This window comes from Acanthaster planci, linkage group LG09, assembly GCF_054643075.1.
Source record: "Acanthaster planci isolate LZ-2023a linkage group LG09, COTS_SCS, whole genome shotgun sequence".
Classification (NCBI taxonomy): Eukaryota; Metazoa; Echinodermata; class Asteroidea; order Valvatida; family Acanthasteridae; genus Acanthaster; species Acanthaster planci.
In genome coordinates, this window is record NC_141785.1 from 897,138 (window position 1) to 922,282 (window position 25,145).

The 25,145-nt window shown below is 44.9% G+C and overlaps 1 protein-coding gene across 1 annotated transcript; it reads left to right on the forward strand.

The window, feature by feature from the left end:
* The first annotated feature begins 4,844 nt into the window (after positions 1-4,844).
* LOC147797993 (uncharacterized) lies at positions 4,845-8,156 on the forward strand. Its single transcript, XM_087141626.1, has 2 exons — positions 4,845-5,228; positions 7,117-8,156. The coding sequence occupies exons 1-2, from the start codon at positions 4,875-4,877 to the stop codon at positions 7,225-7,227; spliced, it is 465 nt and encodes a 154-aa protein (XP_086997752.1). The 5' UTR covers positions 4,845-4,874; the 3' UTR covers positions 7,228-8,156.
* The last annotated feature ends 16,989 nt before the right edge of the window (positions 8,157-25,145 follow it).

The following is a 25,145-nucleotide window of genomic DNA, read 5'->3' on the forward strand; positions in this document are numbered from 1 at the left end:
ATCCACCACAGAAATCCCGTTCCAAGCCAGCTCAGAAAACCGTCAAGCAAGACAAGACAAAGCTCGCCAAGAAGACAGCTGTCAAGACATCCTCAGCCAAAAACAAGACGTCGTCTGCCAAGCAATCCAAGAAATAGCCGCTCCAGGCCACAATGAAACGGCTCTTTTCAGAGCCACAACATTTACAAAAGAGACATTTCCTTCGTGCAGCTGCCTTGCTCTGCTAACGACTGACTGCACAAAGAAATAGAAGAGTTATTACAAGGATGGCCTTTATTTTAAGATTGTACGAACGACAACAAAATGCTCTTGCCGGATAGGGGTACAGATGGCTGTTCAAACAATTTTATTCTACCCACTAGTGTGCTGTTTGAAAGAAACACCAGAATTAGTGAAATTACAATCAACCAAAGAAATGGATCCTGAAATATGTCCGTCTTTTTCGTTCTTGCACTTGTGCGGCCGTCTAATTCTGGGAACAAATTATTTCTAAAACAACAAGAAAAAGAAAGAAAATGGAAAGCAATCAACAGGAAAAGTACTTCAACATCAATGGGACGGCTCAGTTATTCCGCCGCGAACTTTGGTCTTTACTTGTCCAATTGGACACACCAAATTTCCCAATTTTTCTCCCCTATGTTCATTCCTGTTTATCTTGCTTTTGGATTTCCCTATCAAAATGTTCCTCTCATTCTCTCGTTGGCATAGTGTTTGCCGTATTTCACGCTAAATGAGGGAGGAATAGCTATTTTCGGCCAATATCAGACTTGAACTCAAGCTACCTCTTTACGGAACGTTACTCATTCTGCACTATCTTTTGTAGGCGGAATAACCACATGACCTATAAGGCCTTTGGTAAAGAATGCAGGTGATGAAATACATCTGAACGGAAATGGCAGTTAAAGAGGCAGAAATATGAAACACAGAATAACGCAAAATGAGGGCAACGGCGCGCCTCTGACGGTGTCTCGGTCGGATGGACATCGTGAATGGGCTTCCTGCGCCTGCGTATCCGCACATTTTATTGAAAAGAGCGGGTGCGCTCGCGTCAACCATCACTAGTCTACCTCTTCTCCGTCTATCAGACTGTCGTTAGAAATCAGAGTGACCTAAGAAATGGCTTCCTCTGCTGCAGTAAAACCAAAAGCTATGTCTCTGCTTCAGATGATAAAGGTGGCCATTGCAGGCCTCGGAGGCAAGGGCGGAACTTCGTCTCAAGCCATCAAGAAGTATCTCCGAGAAAACTTTGATGTGGCAATCGAGAAGAAGGCCAGCAGCATCCGCAATGCTCTCAACTCTGGTGTGGACAAGGGCCACCTTATCCGCACCAAGGGCAAGGGGGCCGCCGGCGCGTTCAAGCTTGACACGACGAAGGAGAAGGCTGTCGCGAAGGCCAAGGCTGCCAAGGAGAAGGAGAGGATGAAAGCCAGAAAGGAACGGGAAAAGAGAGCAGAGAAAGCCAAGAAAGACAAGACAGCCAAGAAGGAAAAGGCCAAGACATCTAAGCTGGCGACGACCAAGAAGACCGTGCACAAGAAAACACCCAAGAAGCCCGCCAAGAAAACTCCCAAGTCGACCAAGCATCCACCACAGAAATCCCGTTCCAAGCCAGCTCAGAAAACCGTCAAGCAAGACAAGACAAAGCTCGCCAAGAAGACAGCTGTCAAGACATCCTCAGCCAAAAACAAGACGTCGTCTGCCAAGCAATCCAAGAAATAGCCGCTCCAGGCCACAATGAAACGGCTCTTTTCAGAGCCACAACATTTACAAAAGAGACATTTCCTTCCTGCAGCTGCCTTGCTCTGCTAACGACCCACAGCACAAAGAAATAGAAGAGTTATTACAAGGATGGCCTTTATTTTAAGATTGTACGAACGACAACAAAATGCTCTTGCCGGATAGGGGTACAGATGGCTGTTCAAACAATTTTATTCTACCCACTAGTGTGCTGTTTGAAAGAAACACCAGAATTAGTGAAATTACAATCAACCAAAGAAATGGATCCTGAAATATGTCCGTCTTTTTCGTTCTTGCACTTGTGCGGCCGTCTAATTCTGGGAAAAAATTATTTCTAAAATAACAAGAAAAAGAAAGAAAATGGAAAGCAATCAACAGGAAAAGTACTTCAACATCAATGGGACGGCTCAGTTATTCCGCCGCGAACTTTGGTCTTTACTTGTCCAATTGGACACACCAAATTTCCCAATTTTTCTCCCTATGTTCATTGCCGTTCATCTTGCTTTTTAATTTCCCTATCAAAATGTTCCTCTCATTCTCTCGTTGGCATAGTGTTTGCCGTATTTCACGCTAAATGAGGGAGGAATAGCTATTTTCGGCCAATATCAGACTTGAACTCAAGCTACCTCTTTACGGAACGTTACTCATTCTGCACTATCTTTTGTAGGCGGAATAACCACATGACCTATAAGGCCTTTGGTAAAGAATGCAGGTGATGAAATACATCTGAACGGAAATGGCAGTTAAAGAGGCAGAAATATGAAACACAGAATAACGCAAAATGAGGGCAACGGCGCGCCTCTGACGGTGTCTCGGTCGGATGGACATCGTGAATGGGCTTCCTGCGCCTGCGTATCCGCACATTTTATTGAAAAGAGCGGGTGCGCTCGCGTCAACCATCACTAGTCTACCTCTTCTCCGTCTATCAGACTGTCGTTAGAAATCAGAGTGACCTAAGAAATGGCTTCCTCTGCTGCAGTAAAACCAAAAGCCTATGTCTCTGCTTCAGATGATAAAGGTGGCCATTGCAGGCCCTCGGAGGCAAGGGCGGAACTTCGTCTCAAGCCATCAAGAAGTATCTCCGAGAAAACTTTGATGTGGCAATCGAGAAGAAGGCCAGCAGCATCCGCAATGCTCTCAACTCTGGTGTGGACAAGGGCCACCTTATCCGCACCAAGGGCAAGGGGGCCGCCGGCGCGTTCAAGCTTGACACGACGAAGGAGAAGGCTGTCGCGAAGGCCAAGGCTGCCAAGGAGAAGGAGAGGATGAAAGCCAGAAAGGAACGGGAAAAGAGAGCAGAGAAAGCCAAGAAAGACAAGACAGCCAAGAAGGAAAAGGCCAAGACATCTAAGCTGGCGACGACCAAGAAGACCGTGCACAAGAAAACACCCAAGAAGCCCGCCAAGAAAACTCCCAAGTCGACCAAGCATCCACCACAGAAATCCCGTTCCAAGCCACCTCAGAAAACCGTCAAGCAAGACAAGACAAAGCTCGCCAAGAAGACAGCTGTCAAGACATCCTCAGCCAAAAACAAGACGTCGTCTGCCAAGCAATCCAAGAAATAGCCGCTCCAGGCCACAATGACACGGCTCTTTTCAGAGCCACAACATTTACAAAAGAGACATTTCCTTCGTGCAGCTGCCTTGCTCTGCTAACGACCGACTGCACAAAGAAATAGAAGAGTTATTACAAGGATGGCCTTTATTTTAAGATTGTACGAACGACAACAAAATGCTCTTGCCGGATAGGGGTCCAGATGGCTGTTCAAAACAATTTTATTCTAACCCACTAGTGTGCTGTTTGAAAGAAACACCAGAATTAGTGAAATTACAATCAACCAAAGAAATGGATCCTGAAATATGTCCGTCTTTTTCGTTCTTGCACTTGTGCGGCCGTCTAATTCTGGGAACAAATTATTTCTAAAAACAACAAGAAAAAGAAAGAAAAATGGAAAGCAATCAACAGGAAAAGTACTTCAACATCAATGGGACGGCTCAGTTATTCCCGCCGCGAACTTTGGTCTTTACTTGTCCAATTGGACACACCAAATTTCCCAATTTTTCTCCCCTATGTTCATTGCCGTTCATCTTGCTTTTTAATTTCCCTATCAAAATGTTCCTCTCATTCTCTCGTTGGCATAGTGTTTGCCGTATTTCACGCTAAATGAGGGAGGAATAGCTATTTTCGGCCAATATCAGACTTGAACTCAAGCTACCTCTTTACGGAACGTTACTCATTCTGCACTATCTTTTGTAGGCGGAATAACCACATGACCCTATAAGGCCTTTGGTAAAGAATGCAGGTGATGAAATACATCTGAACGGAAATGGCAGTTAAAGAGGCAGAAATATGAAACACAGAATAACGCAAAATGAGGGCAACGGCGCGCCTCTGACGGTGTCTCGGTCGGATGGACATCGTGAATGGGCTTCCTGCGCCTGCGTATCCGCACATTTTATTGAAAAGAGCGGTGCGCCCGCGTCACCCATCACTAGTCTACCTCTTCTCCGTCTATCAGACTGTCGTTAGAAATCAGAGTGACCTAAGAAATGGCTTCCTCTGCTGCAGTAAAACCAAAAGCTATGTCTCTGCTTCAGATGATAAAGGTGGCCATTGCAGGCCTCGGAGGCAAGGGCGGAACTTCGTCTCAAGCCATCAAGAAGTATCTCCGAGAAAACTTTGATGTGGCAATCGAGAAGAAGGCCAGCAGCATCCGCAATGCTCTCAACTCTGGTGTGGACAAGGGCCACCTTATCCGCACCAAGGGCAAGGGGGCCGCCGGCGCGTTCAAGCTTGACACGACGAAGGAGAAGGCTGTCGCGAAGGCCAAGGCCAAGGAGGTATTCTTTAGTAGACTTCGTCCCATACTAACTATGGGGGAGAAGTTTGTTCTATTACTTAATCATCATGTATAAACTGAATAAACCTGGAATATTTTGTGCATCAACTTCATATTCTTTGTTATTTTTCATTCCTTTTGGGTTTGATATTGGCTTTGCATTCACGTATCTTAAGGTTCACTTCAGAAAACTCACAATAACATTAATCATATCAGGCTGGTTTCTTTTTCGTGTGAGATATACCTAAAACTTATTCTGAGAATGCTTCAAAACTTCACATTCACAGAATCACTCAGGATGGAAGATGCTGAGCCTGAGTTTGAGCTGGGAAACATCAACAGGATATCATCAAGGAGTTCCAGTTGTGCTGTCATTCCATTGCATTCACATATCCGCCAAGCACATAAGCATCAGGCTAGACCGGCACTCTTCCCAGAACTCTCATCTGACCCAGCAGACAGTGAAGAAACTACTCAGGTACCCAGACCAAACCGGACACTACTAGCTAATTTTGAAGAGTGTGAAGTGGGTGAAGATGGTCATGATTCTCAACAGACACATATGGCTTCCGTGGAGCAGGCTGTTGATAAAGCCAGTGTCAGTGATAGTGAGGACTTAGACTTCGTGCCGGGAACTCCTCCCAGTAAAAAGGTACAGTTACCTACTAACTAAAATGTACAGCTTTTCTCCCAATAGTTTCCAGCCATGTCAGAGCTGCAACCATTAGGAATTTTGTGAATGAAAATTTACACCAAAAAATGTAAGTACCTATTTTGTTTATGAATATGAATTTTTCAGATCCGATTATTATTCATATTATGCTGCTTCTGATTCCTTTTGGGGGGGAATGGCATTCCTTCCTTTTATAGCTCAGAAAAAAAATGTGTAAATCCTTGTGTATTTGAGTGCACTGGGGGAAAAGGGCTCCTCATTTCATTGTTTAACCAATATAAAACTGTGTTGCATTTTGTTTGATTATTGATCATGATACAATAAGTAAATTGGTTTTATGCCACATGTAGATGTGTTTTGAGTGCACGTGGTGAAAGTTGTTTCTCTATAAATTTGTTGCATTCAGTAGTACTCAGTGCACAATTCTTAAAGTGCTGCACAGTTTGGTGTGCATATCTAAGGTCATTATGCACACTCTTCAAGGCAATCATCGTGAAAGCATGATAAGCAAATTCAAACGTGTGGTACATGTATGTTTATTAAGAATGGGTGAACATGTGCAGCTTGCAGCGTACTAATGCCACCATTTTGGAGCCATATGATACAAGAGTTTCATATTAGTAATTATACATTTATCATATGTAATTTTGTTTTTAAAAAAGGCAGTTCGGTAAGATACAGATCTTAAAGCATTTGATGAAAAATAAGTTGAAGTGGTACTTCCTTGAAAAACAACAGGGTATGAATGTGATGTTGCTGGAAAAATTAGCTGTGGGTGTATTTTGTACTGCCAAATATGCTCTGTGGCAGTGCAGTGGTTGAAAGCTTGAAAGATTTTGTGACATATCTTAAAATGCGAGGAAAATTGGTCTAGTGTATATATTAAAGGCATGTTTTGCTTTCTGAATACTGAAATGAGTTATATTTTACAGTGTGTCCTAAGGCCAACAGATTTTGGGATGAAATGCTTTGTAACTGTTGAACGTTTTCCAAAACAATACACCTTTTTACACAGGTTTGCCCTTACCCAACGTATATAATAAGCACTGTATGCTCAGTGCTTGTTCGAGAGCTTGCGAAAAAACCTCACAAGCTTACTCGGGTGGGACTCGAACCCACGACCTCCTGCTTACTAGTGCAGATGTCTTAACCACTCACCCCCGAGCTTGCCGGGATCGGCTGGCCGGTCCGAGTCAAATGAAGCAGCGGGTATGATTAACATCTCCCCAACGCAAAAATACATCTTGAAAACACCTTTTCTGGTACCTGATTAAGTGTTTTGGTATTTGATTCATATACTAGCAAGATGGTGTTTGGGTTGTGCATGTCAGATGTCAGAGAGTTCAGATAGGTGGTGTGAAAAATTGGCTTTGTTCAAAATAAGTTGTGGTCTCTGTTCCATGCTTCCAGGCTTATTCAAATTGGATTAGTTTAAACATCTTTGTTTTCAATCTCTGATTACATTCTCACTTTTGAATAAACTTTTTGTAGCCAAATGAACTGTCCAAACCAAGCACCTGTGTCCTTCAACATGCTATCCATTCCTTTCAACCTTTAAAACTTTTACCAAGGTTGGTAAATGTGCATTAGTTACATGTACTGAGCAATTCACATTGAAATCCCGGTCTCCTTTTACTTTTTATTTATTTTTTTATTTAGTATTTTTGCTTTGCTTATTTTCAATACACCCTGTACATTTCACCTGGATAAAACAACAAATACACCATGAATATATCTAGTCAAATTGGAATGCATTTCAGAAAAGAAAATATTGTCTTGTGGATACAGCTGACATTTTAGGAGCCTTGGATTTGCATGAATGTTTCAATCCATTTTTTGTTGTTTTCTTGCCTTTCCTTCTTTTTAGTTCAAGTCTATGTTCTTTGGAGCATCTCAACAGGCAAGCCAACCAGTTGAGCCTGCCCAGAAGAACTCAACTGTGGTGTTGTGTGAGGATACTGATGAGGATTCTGATTGAGAATCAGCACTATCCTTACTATTGGAATCATCTGACAGTATACTGGGAACTTCAGGAGAATATGATTGTAGCAATAGCTATATAAAGTGACATTCATTCCTGCTTCTCCAAATAATATTACATTGATATTCAGTGACAGAGAGTAGGAAGTAAACGAGCAGCATTTCTTCATAGTACTAACAGATTCACCAAAAACTTTTAAGCTTTTAATACACCCTAAGTAGTTGCATTCCAAGTCTTATGTGTGCACCACAACTTTCAAACTTGACTATCCAATTAAACACACTACATTTGACAGAAGTAGGTCACCAATTTCAAGCTGTATCCAAATACTGCTTGACTGTCACTTACCTTAGGTATTAAAATACAGTTTAACTATCTAATTAAACACACTACATTTGACAGCAGTAGGTCACCAATTTCAAGCTGTATCCAAATACTGCTTCACTGTCACTTACCTTAGGTATTAAAATACAGCTTAACTGGACTTTATATGTCATTGCATTAAGTTTCATAAATTTGGCTGTAGTCAGTAGATCTTAAATTCGAAACTGCCTGATAAATTCACATGTAACTGTGTAGTTCCTATTTTTAATACTTTGGCAAATTGGCACAAAGTTTCCTATCAGACCTACATTGACTGTTGACCAAGATGTTGAAAACTCTCCTTACTCTGTATTCCCTAGATCGTCGTTTTCCCCAAAGCTAATGGAAAACAGAGTGCTCTTTCGGTTACTAGGGAAGCTAGTTTTCTTGTAACACCGGTTACGGAGCATTTAATACACAAGTACAGTTTACAGTGCCTCACCCGTAGATTCGGCTTCAGTGAATACATGTATATGATTAAATGTTGGAATATTAGTGACCAAATAGTTCCATATCATCTATGCAAGTAAGAGAACATTTGAGTCAAGTGTAACACACTGAAAGTACAGGTTCCACTGCGCTCCTTTATGTTGTCATCTGTCTCTCAGGCTTCAGGCAGAGTCTCCAATTGGGACACCAAACATCAGCCAAAGTCTCCAATTGGAGACTCCAAATTTCCGAATTTGTTTCCCCTGTTCATTCCTGTTCCTCTTCCGTGTGGATTTCCCTGTAGAAATGTTCCTCCCATTCTCTCGTTGGCATAGTGTTTGCAGTATTTCACGCTAAATGAGGTAGGAATAGCTATTTTCGGCCCATATCTTTTCGACCAAGAAGACCGTGCACAAGAAAACACCCAAGAAGCCCGCCAAGAAAACTCCCAAGTCGACCAAGCATCCACCACAGAAATCCCGTTCCAAGCCAGCTCAGAAAACCGTCAAGCAAGACAAGACAAAGCTCGCCAAGAAGACAGCTGTCAAGACATCCTCAGCCCAAAACAAGACGTCGTCTGCCAAGCAATCCAAGAAATAGCCGCTCCAGGCCACAATAAAACGGCTCTTTTCAGAGCCACAACATTTACAAAAGAGACATTTCCTTCCTGCAGCTGCCTTGCTCTGCTAACGACCGACTGCACAAAGAAATAGAAGAGTTATTACAAGGATGGCCTTTATTTTAAGATTGTACGAACGACAACAAAATGCTCTTGCCGGATAGGGGTACAGATGGCTGTTCAAACAATTTTATTCTACCCACTAGTGTGCTGTTTGAAAGAAACACCAGAATTAGTGAAATTGCAATCAACCAAAGAAATGGATCCTGAAATATGTACGTCTTTTTCGTTCTTGTACTTGTGCGGCCGTCTAATTCTTGGAAAAAATTATTTCTAAAATAACAAGAAAAAGAAAGAAAATGGAAAGCAATCAACAGGAAACGTACTTCAACATCAATGGGACGGCTCAGTTATTCCGCCGCGAACTTTGGTCTTCAAGCCATCAAGAAGTATCTCCGAGAAAACTTTGATGTGGCAATCGAGAAGAAGGCCAGCAGCATCCGCAATGCTCTCAACTCTGGTGTGGACAAGGGCCACCTTATCCGCACCAAGGGCAAGGGGGCCGCCGGCGCGTTCAAGCTTGACACGACGAAGGAGAAGGCTGTCGCGAAGGCCAAGGCTGCCAAGGAGAAGGAGAGGATGAAAGCCAGAAAGGAACGGGAAAAGAGAGCAGAGAAAGCCAAGAAAGACAAGACAGCCAAGAAGGAAAAGGCCAAGACAGCTAAGCTGGCGACGACCAAGAAGACCGTGCACAAGAAAACACCCAAGAAGCCCGCCAAGAAAACTCCCAAGTCGACCAAGCATCCACCACAGAAATCCCGTTCCAAGCCAGCTCAGAAAACCGTCAAGCAAGACAAGACAAAGCTCGCCAAGAAGACAGCTGTCAAGACATCCTCAGCCAAAAACAAGACGTCGTCTGCCAAGCAATCCAAGAAATAGCCGCTCCAGGCCACAATGAAACGGCTCTTTTCAGAGCCACAACATTTACAAAAGAGACATTTCCTTCGTGCAGCTGCCTTGCTCTGCTAACGACCGACAGCACAAAGAAATAGAAGAGTTATTACAAGGATGGCCTTTATTTTAAGATTGTACGAACGACAACAAAATGCTCTTGCCGGATAGGGGTACAGATGGCTGTTCAAACAATTTTATTCTACCCACTAGTGTGCTGTTTGAAAGAAACACCAGAATTAGTGAAATTACAATCAACCAAAGAAATGGATCCTGAAATATGTCCGTCTTTTTCGTTCTTGCACTTGTGCGGCCGTCTAATTCTGGGAAAAAATTATTTCTAAAATAACACGAAAAAGAAAGAAAATGGAAAGCAATCAACAGGAAAAGTACTTCAACATCAATGGGACGGCTCAGTTATTCCGCCGCGAACTTTGGTCTTTACTTGTCCAATTGGACACACCAAATTTCCCAATTTTTCTCCCCTATGTTCATTCCCGTTCATCTTGCTTTTGGATTTCCCTATCAAAATGTTCCTCTCATTCTCTTGCTGGCATAGTGTTTGCCGTATTTCACGCTAAATGAGGGAGGAATAGCTATTTTCGGCAAATATCAGACTTGAACTCAAGCTACCTCTTTACGAACGTTACTCATTCTGCACTATCTTTTGTAGGCGGAATAACCACATGACCTATAAGGCCTTTGGTAAAGAATGGAGATGATGAAATACATCTGAACGGAAATGGCAGTTAAAGAGGCAGAAATATGAAACACAGAATAACGCAAAATGAGGGCAACGGCGCGTCTCTGACGGTGTCTCGGTCGGATGGACATCGTGAATGGGCTTCCTGCGCCTGCGTATCCGCACATTTTATTGAAAAGAGCGGGTGCGCTCGCGTCAACCATCACTAGTCTACCTCTTCTCCGTCTATCAGACTGTCGTTAGAAATCAGAGTGACCTAAGAAATGGCTTCCTCTGCTGCAGTAAAACCAAAAGCTATGTCTCTGCTTCAGATGATAAAGGTGGCCATTGCAGGCCTCGGAGGCAAGGGCGGAACTTCGTCTCAAGCCATCAAGAAGTATCTCCGAGAAAACTTTGATGTGGCAATCGAGAAGAAGGCCAGCAGCATCCGCAGTGCTCTCAACTCTGGTGTGGACAAGGGCCACCTTATCCGCACCAAGGGCAAGGGGGCCGCCGGCGCGTTCAAGCTTGACACGACGAAGGAGAAGGCTGTCGCGAAGGCCAAGGCTGCCAAGGAGAAGGAGAGGATGAAAGCCAGAAAGGAACGGGAAAAGAGAGCAGAGAAAGCCAAGAAAGACAAGACAGCCAAGAAGGAAAAGGCCAAGACAGCTAAGCTGGCGACAACCAAGAAGACCGTGCACAAGAAAACACCCAAGAAGCCCGCCAAGAAAACTCCCAAGTCGACCAAGCATCCACCACAGAAATCCCGTTCCAAGCCAGCTCAGAAAACCGTCAAGCAAGACAAGACAAAGCTCGCCAAGAAGACAGCTGTCAAGACATCCTCAGCCCAAAACAAGACGTCGTCTGTCAAGCAATCCAAGAAATAGCCGCTCAAGGCCACAATGAAACGGCTCTTTTCAGAGCCACAACATTTACAAAAGAGACATTTCCTTCGTGCAGCTGCCTTGCTCTGCTAACGACCGACTGCACAAAGAAATAGAAGAGTTATTACAAGGATGGCCTTTATTTTAAGATTGTACGAACGACAACAAAATGCTCTTGCCGGATAGGGGTACAGATGGCTGTTCAAACAATTTTATTCTACCCACTAGTGTGCTGTTTGAAAGAAACACCAGAATTAGTGAAATTACAATCAACCAAAGAAATGGATCCTGAAATATGTCCGTCTTTTTCGTTCTTGCACTTGTGCGGCCGTCTAATTCTGGGAAAAAATTATTTCTAAAATAACAAGAAAAAGAAAGAAAATGGAAAGCAATCAACAGGAAAAGTACTTCAACATCAATGGGACGGCTCAGTTATTCCGCCGCGAACTTTGGTCTTTACTTGTCCAATTGGACACACCAAATTTCCCAATTTTTCTCCCCTATGTTCATTGCCGTTCATCTTGCTTTTTAATTTCCCTATCAAAATGTTCCTCTCATTCTCTCGTTGGCATAGTGTTTGCCGTATTTCACGCTAAATGAGGGAGGAATAGCTATTTTCGGCCAATATCAGACTTGAACTCAAGCTACCTCTTTACGGAACGTTACTCATTCTGCACTATCTTTTGTAGGCGGAATAACCACATGACCTATAAGGCCTTTGGTAAAGAATGCAGGTGATGAAATACATCTGAACGGAAATGGCAGTTAAAGAGGCAGAAATATGAAACACAGAATAACGCAAAATGAGGGCAACGGCCCGCCTCTGACGGTGTCTCGGTCGGATGGACATCGTGAATGGGCTTCCTGCGCCTGCGTATCCGCACATTTTATTGAAAAGAGCGGGTGCGCTCGCGTCAACCATCACTAGTCTACCTCTTCTCCGTCTATCAGACTGTCGTTAGAAATCAGAGTGACCTAAGAAATGGCTTCCTCTGCTGCAGTAAAACCAAAAGCTATGTCTCTGCTTCAGATGATAAAGGTGGCCATTGCAGGCCTCGGAGGCAAGGGCGGAACTTCGTCTCAAGCCATCAAGAAGTATCTCCGAGAAAACTTTGATGTGGCAATCGAGAAGAAGGCCAGCAGCATCCGCAATGCTCTCAACTCTGGTGTGGACAAGGGCCACCTTATCCGCACCAAGGGCAAGGGGGCCGCCGGCGCGTTCAAGCTTGACACGACGAAGGAGAAGGCTGTCGCGAAGGCCAAGGCTGCCAAGGAGAAGGAGAGGATGAAAGCCAGAAAGGAACGGGAAAAGAGAGCAGAGAAAGACAAGACAACCAAGAAGGAAAAGGCCAAGACAGCTAAGCTGGCGACGACCAAGAAGACCGTGCACAAGAAAACACCCAAGAAGCCCGCCAAGAAAACTCCCAAGTCGACCAAGCATCCACCACAGAAATCCCGTTCCAAGCCAGCTCAGAAAACCGTCAAGCAAGACAAGACAAAGCTCGCCAAGAAGACAGCTGTCAAGACATCCTCAGCCAAAAACAAGACGTCGTCTGCCAAGCAATCCAAGAAATAGCCGCTCCAGGCCACAATGAAACGGCTCTTTTCAGAGCCACAACATTTACAAAAGAGACATTTCCTTCGTGCAGCTGCCTTGCTCTGCTAACGACCGACTGCACAAAGAAATAGAAGAGTTATTACAAGGATGGCCTTTATTTTAAGATTGTACGAACGACAACAAAATGCTCTTGCCGGATAGGGGTACAGATGGCTGTTCAAACAATTTTATTCTACCCACTAGTGTGCTGTTTGAAAGAAACACCAGAATTAGTGAAATTACAATCAACCAAAGAAATGGATCCTGAAATATGTCCGTCTTTTTCGTTCTTGCACTTGTGCGGCCGTCTAATTCTGGGAAAAAATTATTTCTAAAATAACAAGAAAAAGAAAGAAAATGGAAAGCAATCAACAGGAAAAGTACTTCAACATCAATGGGACGGCTCAGTTATTCCGCCGCGAACTTTGGTCTTTACTTGTCCAATTGGACACACCAAATTTCCCAATTTTTCTCCCCTATGTTCATTGCCGTTCATCTTGCTTTTTAATTTCCCTATCAAAATGTTCCTCTCATTCTCTCGTTGGCATAGTGTTTGCCGTATTTCACGCTAAATGAGGGAGGAATAGCTATTTTCGGCCAATATCAGACTTGAACTCAAGCTACCTCTTTACGGAACGTTACTCATTCTGCACTATCTTTTGTAGGCAGAATAACCACATGACCTATAAGGCCTTTGGTAAAGAATGCAGGTGATGAAATACATCTGAACGGAAATGGCAGTTAAAGAGGCAGAAATATGAAACACAGAATAACGCAAAATGAGGGCAACGGCGCGCCTCTGACGGTGTCTCGGTCGGATGGACATCGTGAATGGGCTTCCTGCGCCTGCGTATCCGCACATTTTATTGAAAAGAGCGGGTGCGCTCGCGTCAACCATCACTAGTCTACCTCTTCTCCGTCTATCAGACTGTCGTTAGAAATCAGAGTGACCTAAGAAATGGCTTCCTCTGCTGCAGTAAAACCAAAAGCTATGTCTCTGCTTCAGATGATAAAGGTGGCCATTGCAGGCCTCGGAGGCAAGGGCGGAACTTCGTCTCAAGCCATCAAGAAGTATCTCCGAGAAAACTTTGATGTGGCAATCGAGAAGAAGGCCAGCAGCATCCGCAATGCTCTCAACTCTGGTGTGGACAAGGGCCACCTTATCCGCACCAAGGGCAAGGGGGCCGCCGGCGCGTTCAAGCTTGACACGACGAAGGAGAAGGCTGTCGCGAAGGCCAAGGCTGCCAAGGAGAAGGAGAGGATGAAAGCCAGAAAGGAACGGGAAAAGAGAGCAGAGAAAGACAAGAAAGACAAGACAGCCAAGAAGGAAAAGGCCAAGACATCTAAGCTGGCGACGACCAAGAAGACCGTGCACAAGAAAACACCCAAGAAGCCCGCCAAGAAAACTCCCAAGTCGACCAAGCATCCACCACAGAAATCCCGTTCCAAGCCACCTCAGAAAACCGTCAAGCAAGACAAGACAAAGCTCGCCAAGAAGACAGCTGTCAAGACATCCTCAGCCAAAAACAAGACGTCGTCTGCCAAGCAATCCAAGAAATAGCCGCTCCAGGCCACAATGAAACGGCTCTTTTCAGAGCCACAACATTTACAAAAGAGACATTTCCTTCGTGCAGCTGCCTTGCTCTGCTAACGACCCACAGCACAAAGAAATAGAAGAGTTATTACAAGGATGGCCTTTATTTTAAGATTGTACGAACGACAACAAAATGCTCTTGCCGGATAGGGGTACAGATGGCTGTTCAAACAATTTTATTCTACCCACTAGTGTGCTGTTTGAAAGAAACACCAGAATTAGTGAAATTACAATCAACCAAAGAAATGGATCCTGAAATATGTCCGTCTTTTTCGTTCTTGCACTTGTGCGGCCGTCTAATTCTGGGAAAAAATTATTTCTAAAATAACAAGAAAAAGAAAGAAAATGGAAAGCAATCAACAGGAAAAGTACTTCAACATCAATGGGACGGCTCAGTTATTCCGCCGCGAACTTTGGTCTTTACTTGTCCAATTGGACACACCAAATTTCCCAATTTTTCTCCCCTATGTTCATTGCCGTTCATCTTGCTTTTTAATTTCCCTATCAAAATGTTCCTCTCATTCTCTCGTTGGCATAGTGTTTGCCGTATTTCACGCTAAATGAGGGAGGAATAGCTATTTTCGGCCAATATCAGACTTGAACTCAAGCTACCTCTTTACGGAACGTTACTCATTCTGCACTATCTTTTGTAGGCGGAATAACCACATGACCTATAAGGCCTTTGGTAAAGAATGCAGGTGATGAAATACATCTGAACGGAAATGGCAGTTAAAGAGGCAGAAATATGAAACACAGAATAACGCAAAATGAGGGCAACGGCGCGCCTCTGACGGTGTCTCGGTCGGATGGACATCGTGAATGGGCTTCCTGCGCCTGCGTATCCGCACATTTTATTGAAAAGAGCGGGTGCGCTCGCGTCAACCATCACTAGTCTACCTCTTCTCCGTCTATCAGACTGTCGTTAGAAATCAGAGTGACCTAAGAAATGGCTTCCTCTGCTGCAGTAAAACCAAAAGCTATGTCTCTGCTTCAGATGATAAAGGTGGCCATTGCAGGCCTCGGAGGCAAGGGCGGAACTTCGTCTCAAGCCATCAAGAAGTATCTCCGAGAAAACTTTGATGTGGCAATCGAGAAGAAGGCCAGCAGCATCCGCAATGCTCTCAACTCTGGTGTGGACAAGGGCCACCTTATCCGCACCAAGGGCAAGGGGGCCGCCGGCGCGTTCAAGCTTGACACGACGAAGGAGAAGGCTGTCGCGAAGGCCAAGGCTGCCAAGGAGAAGGAGAGGATGAAAGCCAGAAAGGAACGGGAAAAGAGAGCAGAGAAAGCCAAGAAAGACAAGACAGCCAAGAAGGAAAAGGCCAAGACATCTAAGCTGGCGACGACCAAGAAGACCGTGCACAAGAAAACACCCAAGAAGCCCGCCAAGAAAACTCCCAAGTCGACCAAGCATCCACCACAGAAATCCCGTTCCAAGCCACCTCAGAAAACCGTCAAGCAAGACAAGACAAAGCTCGCCAAGAAGACAGCTGTCAAGACATCCTCAGCCAAAAACAAGACGTCGTCTGCCAAGCAATCCAAGAAATAGCCGCTCCAGGCCACAATGAAACGGCTCTTTTCAGAGCCACAACATTTACAAAAGAGACATTTCCTTCGTGCAGCTGCCTTGCTCTGCTAACGACCCACAGCACAAAGAAATAGAAGAGTTATTACAAGGATGGCCTTTATTTTAAGATTGTACGAACGACAACAAAATGCTCTTGCCGGATAGGGGTACAGATGGCTGTTCAAACAATTTTATTCTACCCACTAGTGTGCTGTTTGAAAGAAACACCAGAATTAGTGAAATTACAATCAACCAAAGAAATGGATCCTGAAATATGTCCGTCTTTTTCGTTCTTGCACTTGTGCGGCCGTCTAATTCTGGGAAAAAATTATTTCTAAAATAACAAGAAAAAGAAAGAAAATGGAAAGCAATCAACAGGAAAAGTACTTCAACATCAATGGGACGGCTCAGTTATTCCGCCGCGAACTTTGGTCTTTACTTGTCCAATTGGACACACCAAATTTCCCAATTTTTCTCCCCTATGTTCATTGCCGTTCATCTTGCTTTTTAATTTCCCTATCAAAATGTTCCTCTCATTCTCTCGTTGGCATAGTGTTTGCCGTATTTCACGCTAAATGAGGGAGGAATAGCTATTTTCGGCCAATATCAGACTTGAACTCAAGCTACCTCTTTACGGAACGTTACTCATTCTGCACTATCTTTTGTAGGCGGAATAACCACATGACCTATAAGGCCTTTGGTAAAGAATGCAGGTGATGAAATACATCTGAACGGAAATGGCAGTTAAAGAGGCAGAAATATGAAACACAGAATAACACAAAATGAGGGCAACGGCGCGCCTCTGACGGTGTCTCGGTCGGATGGACATCGTGAATGGGCTTCCTGCGCCTGCGTATCCGCACATTTTATTGAAAAGAGCGGGTGCGCTCGCGTCAACCATCACTAGTCTACCTCTTCTCCGTCTATCAGACTGTCGTTAGAAATCAGAGTGACCTAAGAAATGGCTTCCTCTGCTGCAGTAAAACCAAAAGCTATGTCTCTGCTTCAGATGATAAAAGTGGCCATTGCAGGCCTCGGAGGCAAGGGCGGAACTTCGTCTCAAGCCATCAAGAAGTATCTCCGAGAAAACTTTGATGTGGCAATCGAGAAGAAGGCCAGCAGCATCCGCAATGCTCTCAACTCTGGTGTGGACAAGGGCCACCTTATCCGCACCAAGGGCAAGGGGGCCGCCGGCGCGTTCAAGCTTGACACGACGAAGGAGAAGGCTGTCGCGAAGGCCAAGGCTGCCAAGGAGAAGGAGAGGATGAAAGCCAGAAAGGAACGGGAAAAGAGAGCAGAGAAAGCCAAGAAAGACAAGACAGCCAAGAAGGAAAAGGCCAAGACATCTAAGCTGGCGACGACCAAGAAGACCGTGCACAAGAAAACACCCAAGAAGCCCGCCAAGAAAACTCCCAAGTCGACCAAGCATCCACCACAGAAATCCCGTTCCAAGCCAGCTCAGAAAACCGTCAAGCAAGACAAGACAAAGCTCGCCAAGAAGACAGCTGTCAAGACATCCTCAGCCAAAAACAAGACGTCGTCTGCCAAGCAATCCAAGAAATAGCCGCTCCAGGCCACAATGAAACGGCTCTTTTCAGAGCCACAACATTTACAAAAGAGACATTTCCTTCGTGCAGCTGCCTTGCTCTGCTAACGACCCACAGCACAAAGAAATAGAAGAGTTATTACAAGGATGGCCTTTATTTTAAGATTGTACGAACGACAACAAAATGCTCTTGCCGGATAGGGGTACAGATGGCTGTTCAAACAATTTTATTCTACCCACTAGTGTGCTGTTTGAAAGAAACACCAGAATTAGTGAAATTACAATCAACCAAAGAAATGGATCCTGAAATATGTCCGTCTTTTTCGTTCTTGCACTTGTGCGGCCGTCTAATTCTGGGAAAAAATTATTTCTAAAATAACAAGAAAAAGAAAGAAAATGGAAAGCAATCAACAGGAAAAGTACTTCAACATCAATGGGACGGCTCAGTTATTCCGCCGCGAACTTTGGTCTTTACTTGTCCAATTGGACACACCAAATTTCCCAATTTTTCTCCCCTATGTTCATTGCCGTTCATCTTGCTTTTTAATTTCCCTATCAAAATGTTCCTCTCATTCTCTCGTTGGCATAGTGTTTGCCGTATTTCACGCTAAATGAGGGAGGAATAGCTATTTTCGGCCAATATCAGACTTGAACTCAAGCTACCTCTTTACGGAACGTTACTCATTCTGCACTATCTTTTGTAGGCGGAATAACCACATGACCTATAAGGCCTTTGGTAAAGAATGCAGGTGATGAAATACATCTGAACGGAAATGGCAGTTAAAGAGGCAGAAATATGAAACACAGAATAACACAAAATGAGGGCAACGGCGCGCCTCTGACGGTGTCTCGGTCGGATGGACATCGTGAATGGGCTTCCTGCGCCTGCGTATCCGCACATTTTATTGAAAAGAGCGGGTGCGCTCGCGTCAACCATCACTAGTCTACCTCTTCTCCGTCTATCAGACTGTCGTTAGAAATCAGAGTGACCTAAGAAATGGCTTCCTCTGCTGCAGTAAAACCAAAAGCTATGTCTCTGCTTCAGATGATAAAAGTGGCCATTGCAGGCCTCGGAGGCAAGGGCGGAACTTCGTCTCAAGCCATCAAGAAGTATCTCCGAGAAAACTTTGATGTGGCAATCGAGAAGAAGGCCAGCAGCATCCGCAATGCTCTCAACTCTGGTGTGGACAAGGGCCACCTTATCCGCACCAAGGGCAAGGGGGCCGCCGGCGCGTTCAAGCTTGACACGACGAAGGAGAAGGCTGTCGCGAAGGCCAAGGCTGCCAAGGAGAAGGAGAGGATGAAAGCCAGAAAGGAACGGGAAAAGAGAGCAGAGAAAGCCAAGAAAGACAAGACAGCCAAGAAGGAAAAGGCCAAGACATCTAAGCTGGCGACGACCAAGAAGACCGTGCACAAGAAAACACCCAAGAAGCCCGCCAAGAAAACTCCCAAGTCGACCAAGCATCCACCACAGAAATCCCGTTCCAAGCCACCTCAGAAAACCGTCAAGCAAGACAAGACAAAGCTCGCCAAGAAGACAGCTGTCAAGACATCCTCAGCCAAAAACAAGACGTCGTCTGCCAAGCAATCCAAGAAATAGCCGCTCCAGGCCACAATGAAACGGCTCTTTTCAGAGCCACAACATTTACAAAAGAGACATTTCCTTCGTGCAGCTGCCTTGCTCTGCTAACGACCGACTGCACAAAGAAATAGAAGAGTTATTACAAGGATGGCCTTTATTTTAAGATTGTACGAACGACAACAAAATGCTCTTGCCGGATAGGGGTACAGATGGCTGTTCAAACAATTTTATTCTACCCACTAGTGTGCTGTTTGAAAGAAACACCAGAATTAGTGAAATTACAATCAACCAAAGAAATGGATCCTGAAATATGTCCGTCTTTTTCGTTCTTGCACTTGTGCGGCCGTCTAATTCTGGGAAAAAATTATTTCTAAAATAACAAGAAAAAGAAAGAAAATGGAAAGCAATCAACAGGAAAAGTACTTCAACATCAATGGGACGGCTCAGTTATTCCGCCGCGAACTTTGGTCTTTACTTGTCCAATTGGACACACCAAATTTCCCAATTTTTCTCCCCTATGTTCATTGCCGTTCATCTTGCTTTTTAATTTCCCTATCAAAATGTTCCTCTCATTCTCTCGTTGGCATAGTGTTTGCCGTATTTCACGCTAAATGAGGGAGGAATAGCTATTTTCGGCCAATATCAGACTTGAACTCAAGCTACCTCTTTACGGAACGTTACTCATTCTGCACTATCTTTTGTAGGCGGAATAACCACATGACCTATAAGGCCTTTGGTAAAGAATGCAGGTGATGAAATACATCTGAACGGAAATGGCAGTTAAAGAGGCAGAAATATGAAACACAGAATAACGCAAAATGAGGGCAACGGCGCGCCTCTGACGGTGTCTCGGTCGGATGGACATCGTGAATGGGCTTCCTGCGCCTGCGTATCCGCACATTTTATTGAAAAGAGCGGGTGCGCTCGCGTCAACCATCACTAGTCTACCTCTTCTCCGTCTATCAGACTGTCGTTAGAAATCAGAGTGACCTAAGAAATGGCTTCCTCTGCTGCAGTAAAACCAAAAGCTATGTCTCTGCTTCAGATGATAAAAGTGGCCATTGCAGGCCTCGGAGGCAAGGGCGGAACTTCGTCTCAAGCCATCAAGAAGTATCTCCGAGAAAACTTTGATGTGGCAATCGAGAAGAAGGCCAGCAGCATCCGCAATGCTCTCAACTCTGGTGTGGACAAGGGCCACCTTATCCGCACCAAGGGCAAGGGGGCCGCCGGCGCGTTCAAGCTTGACACGACGAAGGAGAAGGCTGTCGCGAAGGCCAAGGCTGCCAAGGAGAAGGAGAGGATGAAAGCCAGAAAGGAACGGGAAAAGAGAGCAGAGAAAGCCAAGAAAGACAAGACAGCCAAGAAGGAAAAGGCCAAGACATCTAAGCTGGCGACGACCAAGAAGACCGTGCACAAGAAAACACCCAAGAAGCCCGCCAAGAAAACTCCCAAGTCGACCAAGCATCCACCACAGAAATCCCGTTCCAAGCCAGCTCAGAAAACCGTCAAGCAAGACAAGACAAAGCTCGCCAAGAAGACAGCTGTCAAGACATCCTCAGCCAAAAACAAGACGTCGTCTGCCAAGCAATCCAAGAAATAGCCGCTCCAGGCCACAATGAAACGGCTCTTTTCAGAGCCACAACATTTACAAAAGAGACATTTCCTTCGTGCAGCTGCCTTGCTCTGCTAACGACCCACAGCACAAAGAAATAGAAGAGTTATTACAAGGATGGCCTTTATTTTAAGATTGTACGAACGACAACAAAATGCTCTTGCCGGATAGGGGTACAGATGGCTGTTCAAACAATTTTATTCTACCCACTAGTGTGCTGTTTGAAAGAAACACCAGAATTAGTGAAATTACAATCAACCAAAGAAATGGATCCTGAAATATGTCCGTCTTTTTCGTTCTTGCACTTGTGCGGCCGTCTAATTCTGGGAAAAAATTATTTCTAAAATAACAAGAAAAAGAAAGAAAATGGAAAGCAATCAACAGGAAAAGTACTTCAACATCAATGGGACGGCTCAGTTATTCCGCCGCGAACTTTGGTCTTTACTTGTCCAATTGGACACACCAAATTTCCCAATTTTTCTCCCCTATGTTCATTGCCGTTCATCTTGCTTTTTAATTTCCCTATCAAAATGTTCCTCTCATTCTCTCGTTGGCATAGTGTTTGCCGTATTTCACGCTAAATGAGGGAGGAATAGCTATTTTCGGCCAATATCAGACTTGAACTCAAGCTACCTCTTTACGGAACGTTACTCATTCTGCACTATCTTTTGTAGGCGGAATAACCACATGACCTATAAGGCCTTTGGTAAAGAATGCAGGTGATGAAATACATCTGAACGGAAATGGCAGTTAAAGAGGCAGAAATATGAAACACAGAATAACGCAAAATGAGGGCAACGGCGCGCCTCTGACGGTGTCTCGGTCGGATGGACATCGTGAATGGGCTTCCTGCGCCTGCGTATCCGCACATTTTATTGAAAAGAGCGGGTGCGCTCGCGTCAACCATCACTAGTCTACCTCTTCTCCGTCTATCAGACTGTCGTTAGAAATCAGAGTGACCTAAGAAATGGCTTCCTCTGCTGCAGTAAAACCAAAAGCTATGTCTCTGCTTCAGATGATAAAGGTGGCCATTGCAGGCCTCGGAGGCAAGGGCGGAACTTCGTCTCAAGCCATCAAGAAGTATCTCCGAGAAAACTTTGATGTGGCAATCGAGAAGAAGGCCAGCAGCATCCGCAATGCTCTCAACTCTGGTGTGGACAAGGGCCACCTTATCCGCACCAAGGGCAAGGGGGCCGCCGGCGCGTTCAAGCTTGACACGACGAAGGAGAAGGCTGTCGCGAAGGCCAAGGCTGCCAAGGAGAAGGAGAGGATGAAAGCCAGAAAGGAACGGGAAAAGAGAGCAGAGAAAGCCAAGAAAGACAAGACAGCCAAGAAGGAAAAGGCCAAGACATCTAAGCTGGCGACGACCAAGAAGACCGTGCACAAGAAAACACCCAAGAAGCCCGCCAAGAAAACTCCCAAGTCGACCAAGCATCCACCACAGAAATCCCGTTCCAAGCCACCTCAGAAAACCGTCAAGCAAGACAAGACAAAGCTCGCCAAGAAGACAGCTGTCAAGACATCCTCAGCCAAAAACAAGACGTCGTCTGCCAAGCAATCCAAGAAATAGCCGCTCCAGGCCACAATGAAACGGCTCTTTTCAGAGCCACAACATTTACAAAAGAGACATTTCCTTCGTGCAGCTGCCTTGCTCTGCTAACGACCCACAGCACAAAGAAATAGAAGAGTTATTACAAGGATGGCCTTTATTTTAAGATTGTACGAACGACAACAAAATGCTCTTGCCGGATAGGGGTACAGATGGCTGTTCAAACAATTTTATTCTACCCACTAGTGTGCTGTTTGAAAGAAACACCAGAATTAGTGAAATTACAATCAACCAAAGAAATGGATCCTGAAATATGTCCGTCTTTTTCGTTCTTGCACTTGTGCGGCCGTCTAATTCTGGGAAAAAATTATTTCTAAAATAACAAGAAAAAGAAAGAAAATGGAAAGCAATCAACAGGAAAAGTACTTCAACATCAATGGGACGGCTCAGTTATTCCGCCGCGAACTTTGGTCTTTACTTGTCCAATTGGACACACCAAATTTCCCAATTTTTCTCCCCTATGTTCATTGCCGTTCATCTTGCTTTTTAATTTCCCTATCAAAATGTTCCTCTCATTCTCTCGTTGGCATAGTGTTTGCCGTATTTCACGCTAAATGAGGGAGGAATAGCTATTTTCGGCCAATATCAGACTTGAACTCAAGCTACCTCTTTACGGAACGTTACTCATTCTGCACTATCTTTTGTAGGCGGAATAACCACATGACCTATAAGGCCTTTGGTAAAGAATGCAGGTGATGAAATACATCTGAACGGAAATGGCAGTTAAAGAGGCAGAAATATGAAACACAGAATAACGCAAAATGAGGGCAACGGCGCGCCTCTGACGGTGTCTCGGTCGGATGGACATCGTGAATGGGCTTCCTGCGCCTGCGTATCCGCACATTTTATTGAAAAGAGCGGGTGCGCTCGCGTCAACCATCACTAGTCTACCTCTTCTCCGTCTATCAGACTGTCGTTAGAAATCAGAGTGACCTAAGAAATGGCTTCCTCTGCTGCAGTAAAACCAAAAGCTATGTCTCTGCTTCAGATGATAAAGGTGGCCATTGCAGGCCTCGGAGGCAAGGGCGGAACTTCGTCTCAAGCCATCAAGAAGTATCTCCGAGAAAACTTTGATGTGGCAATCGAGAAGAAGGCCAGCAGCATCCGCAATGCTCTCAACTCTGGTGTGGACAAGGGCCACCTTATCCGCACCAAGGGCAAGGGGGCCGCCGGCGCGTTCAAGCTTGACACGACGAAGGAGAAGGCTGTCGCGAAGGCCAAGGCTGCCAAGGAGAAGGAGAGGATGAAAGCCAGAAAGGAACGGGAAAAGAGAGCAGAGAAAGACAAGAAGGAAAAGGCCAAGACATCTAAGCTGGCGACGACCAAGAAGACCGTGCACAAGAAAACACCCAAGAAGCCCGCCAAGAAAACTCCCAAGTCGACCAAGCATCCACCACAGAAATCCCGTTCCAAGCCACCTCAGAAAACCGTCAAGCAAGACAAGACAAAGCTCGCCAAGAAGACAGCTGTCAAGACATCCTCAGCCAAAAACAAGACGTCGTCTGCCAAGCAATCCAAGAAATAGCCGCTCCAGGCCACAATGAAACGGCTCTTTTCAGAGCCACAACATTTACAAAAGAGACATTTCCTTCGTGCAGCTGCCTTGCTCTGCTAACGACCGACTGCACAAAGAAATAGAAGAGTTATTACAAGGATGGCCTTTATTTTAAGATTGTACGAACGACAACAAAATGCTCTTGCCGGATAGGGGTACAGATGGCTGTTCAAACAATTTTATTCTACCCACTAGTGTGCTGTTTGAAAGAAACACCAGAATTAGTGAAATTACAATCAACCAAAGAAATGGATCCTGAAATATGTCCGTCTTTTTCGTTCTTGCACTTGTGCGGCCGTCTAATTCTGGGAAAAAATTATTTCTAAAATAACAAGAAAAAGAAAGAAAATGGAAAGCAATCAACAGGAAAAGTACTTCAACATCAATGGGACGGCTCAGTTATTCCGCCGCGAACTTTGGTCTTTACTTGTCCAATTGGACACACCAAATTTCCCAATTTTTCTCCCCTATGTTCATTGCCGTTCATCTTGCTTTTTAATTTCCCTATCAAAATGTTCCTCTCATTCTCTCGTTGGCATAGTGTTTGCCGTATTTCACGCTAAATGAGGGAGGAATAGCTATTTTCGGCCAATATCAGACTTGAACTCAAGCTACCTCTTTACGGAACGTTACTCATTCTGCACTATCTTTTGTAGGCGGAATAACCACATGACCTATAAGGCCTTTGGTAAAGAATGCAGGTGATGAAATACATCTGAACGGAAATGGCAGTTAAAGAGGCAGAAATATGAAACACAGAATAACGCAAAATGAGGGCAACGGCGCGTCTCTGACGGTGTCTCGGTCGGATGGACATCGTGAATGGGCTTCCTGCGCCTGCGTATCCGCACATTTTATTGAAAAGAGCGGGTGCGCTCGCGTCAACCATCACTAGTCTACCTCTTCTCCGTCTATCAGACTGTCGTTAGAAATCAGAGTGACCTAAGAAATGGCTTCCTCTGCTGCAGTAAAACCAAAAGCTATGTCTCTGCTTCAGATGATAAAGGTGGCCATTGCAGGCCTCGGAGGCAAGGGCGGAACTTCGTCTCAAGCCATCAAGAAGTATCTCCGAGAAAACTTTGATGTGGCAATCGAGAAGAAGGCCAGCAGCATCCGCAATGCTCTCAACTCTGGTGTGGACAAGGGCCACCTTATCCGCACCAAGGGCAAGGGGGCCGCCGGCGCGTTCAAGCTTGACACGACGAAGGAGAAGGCTGTCGCGAAGGCCAAGTCTGCCAAGGAGAAGGAGAGGATGAAAGCCAGAAAGGAACGGGAAAAGAGAACAGAGAAAGCCAAGAAAGACAAGACAGCCAAGAAGGAAAAGG

Bases quoted from the DNA above. Each gene is read 5' to 3' on its own strand.
- LOC147797993 (XM_087141626.1), top strand. From the start codon at position 4,875: ATGGAAGATGCTGAGCCTGAGTTTGAGCTGGGAAACATCAACAGGATA. The intron at 5,229-7,116 runs GTACAGTTACCT...CCTTCTTTTTAG, and splicing joins GAACTCCTCCCAGTAAAAAG to TTCAAGTCTATGTTCTTTGG.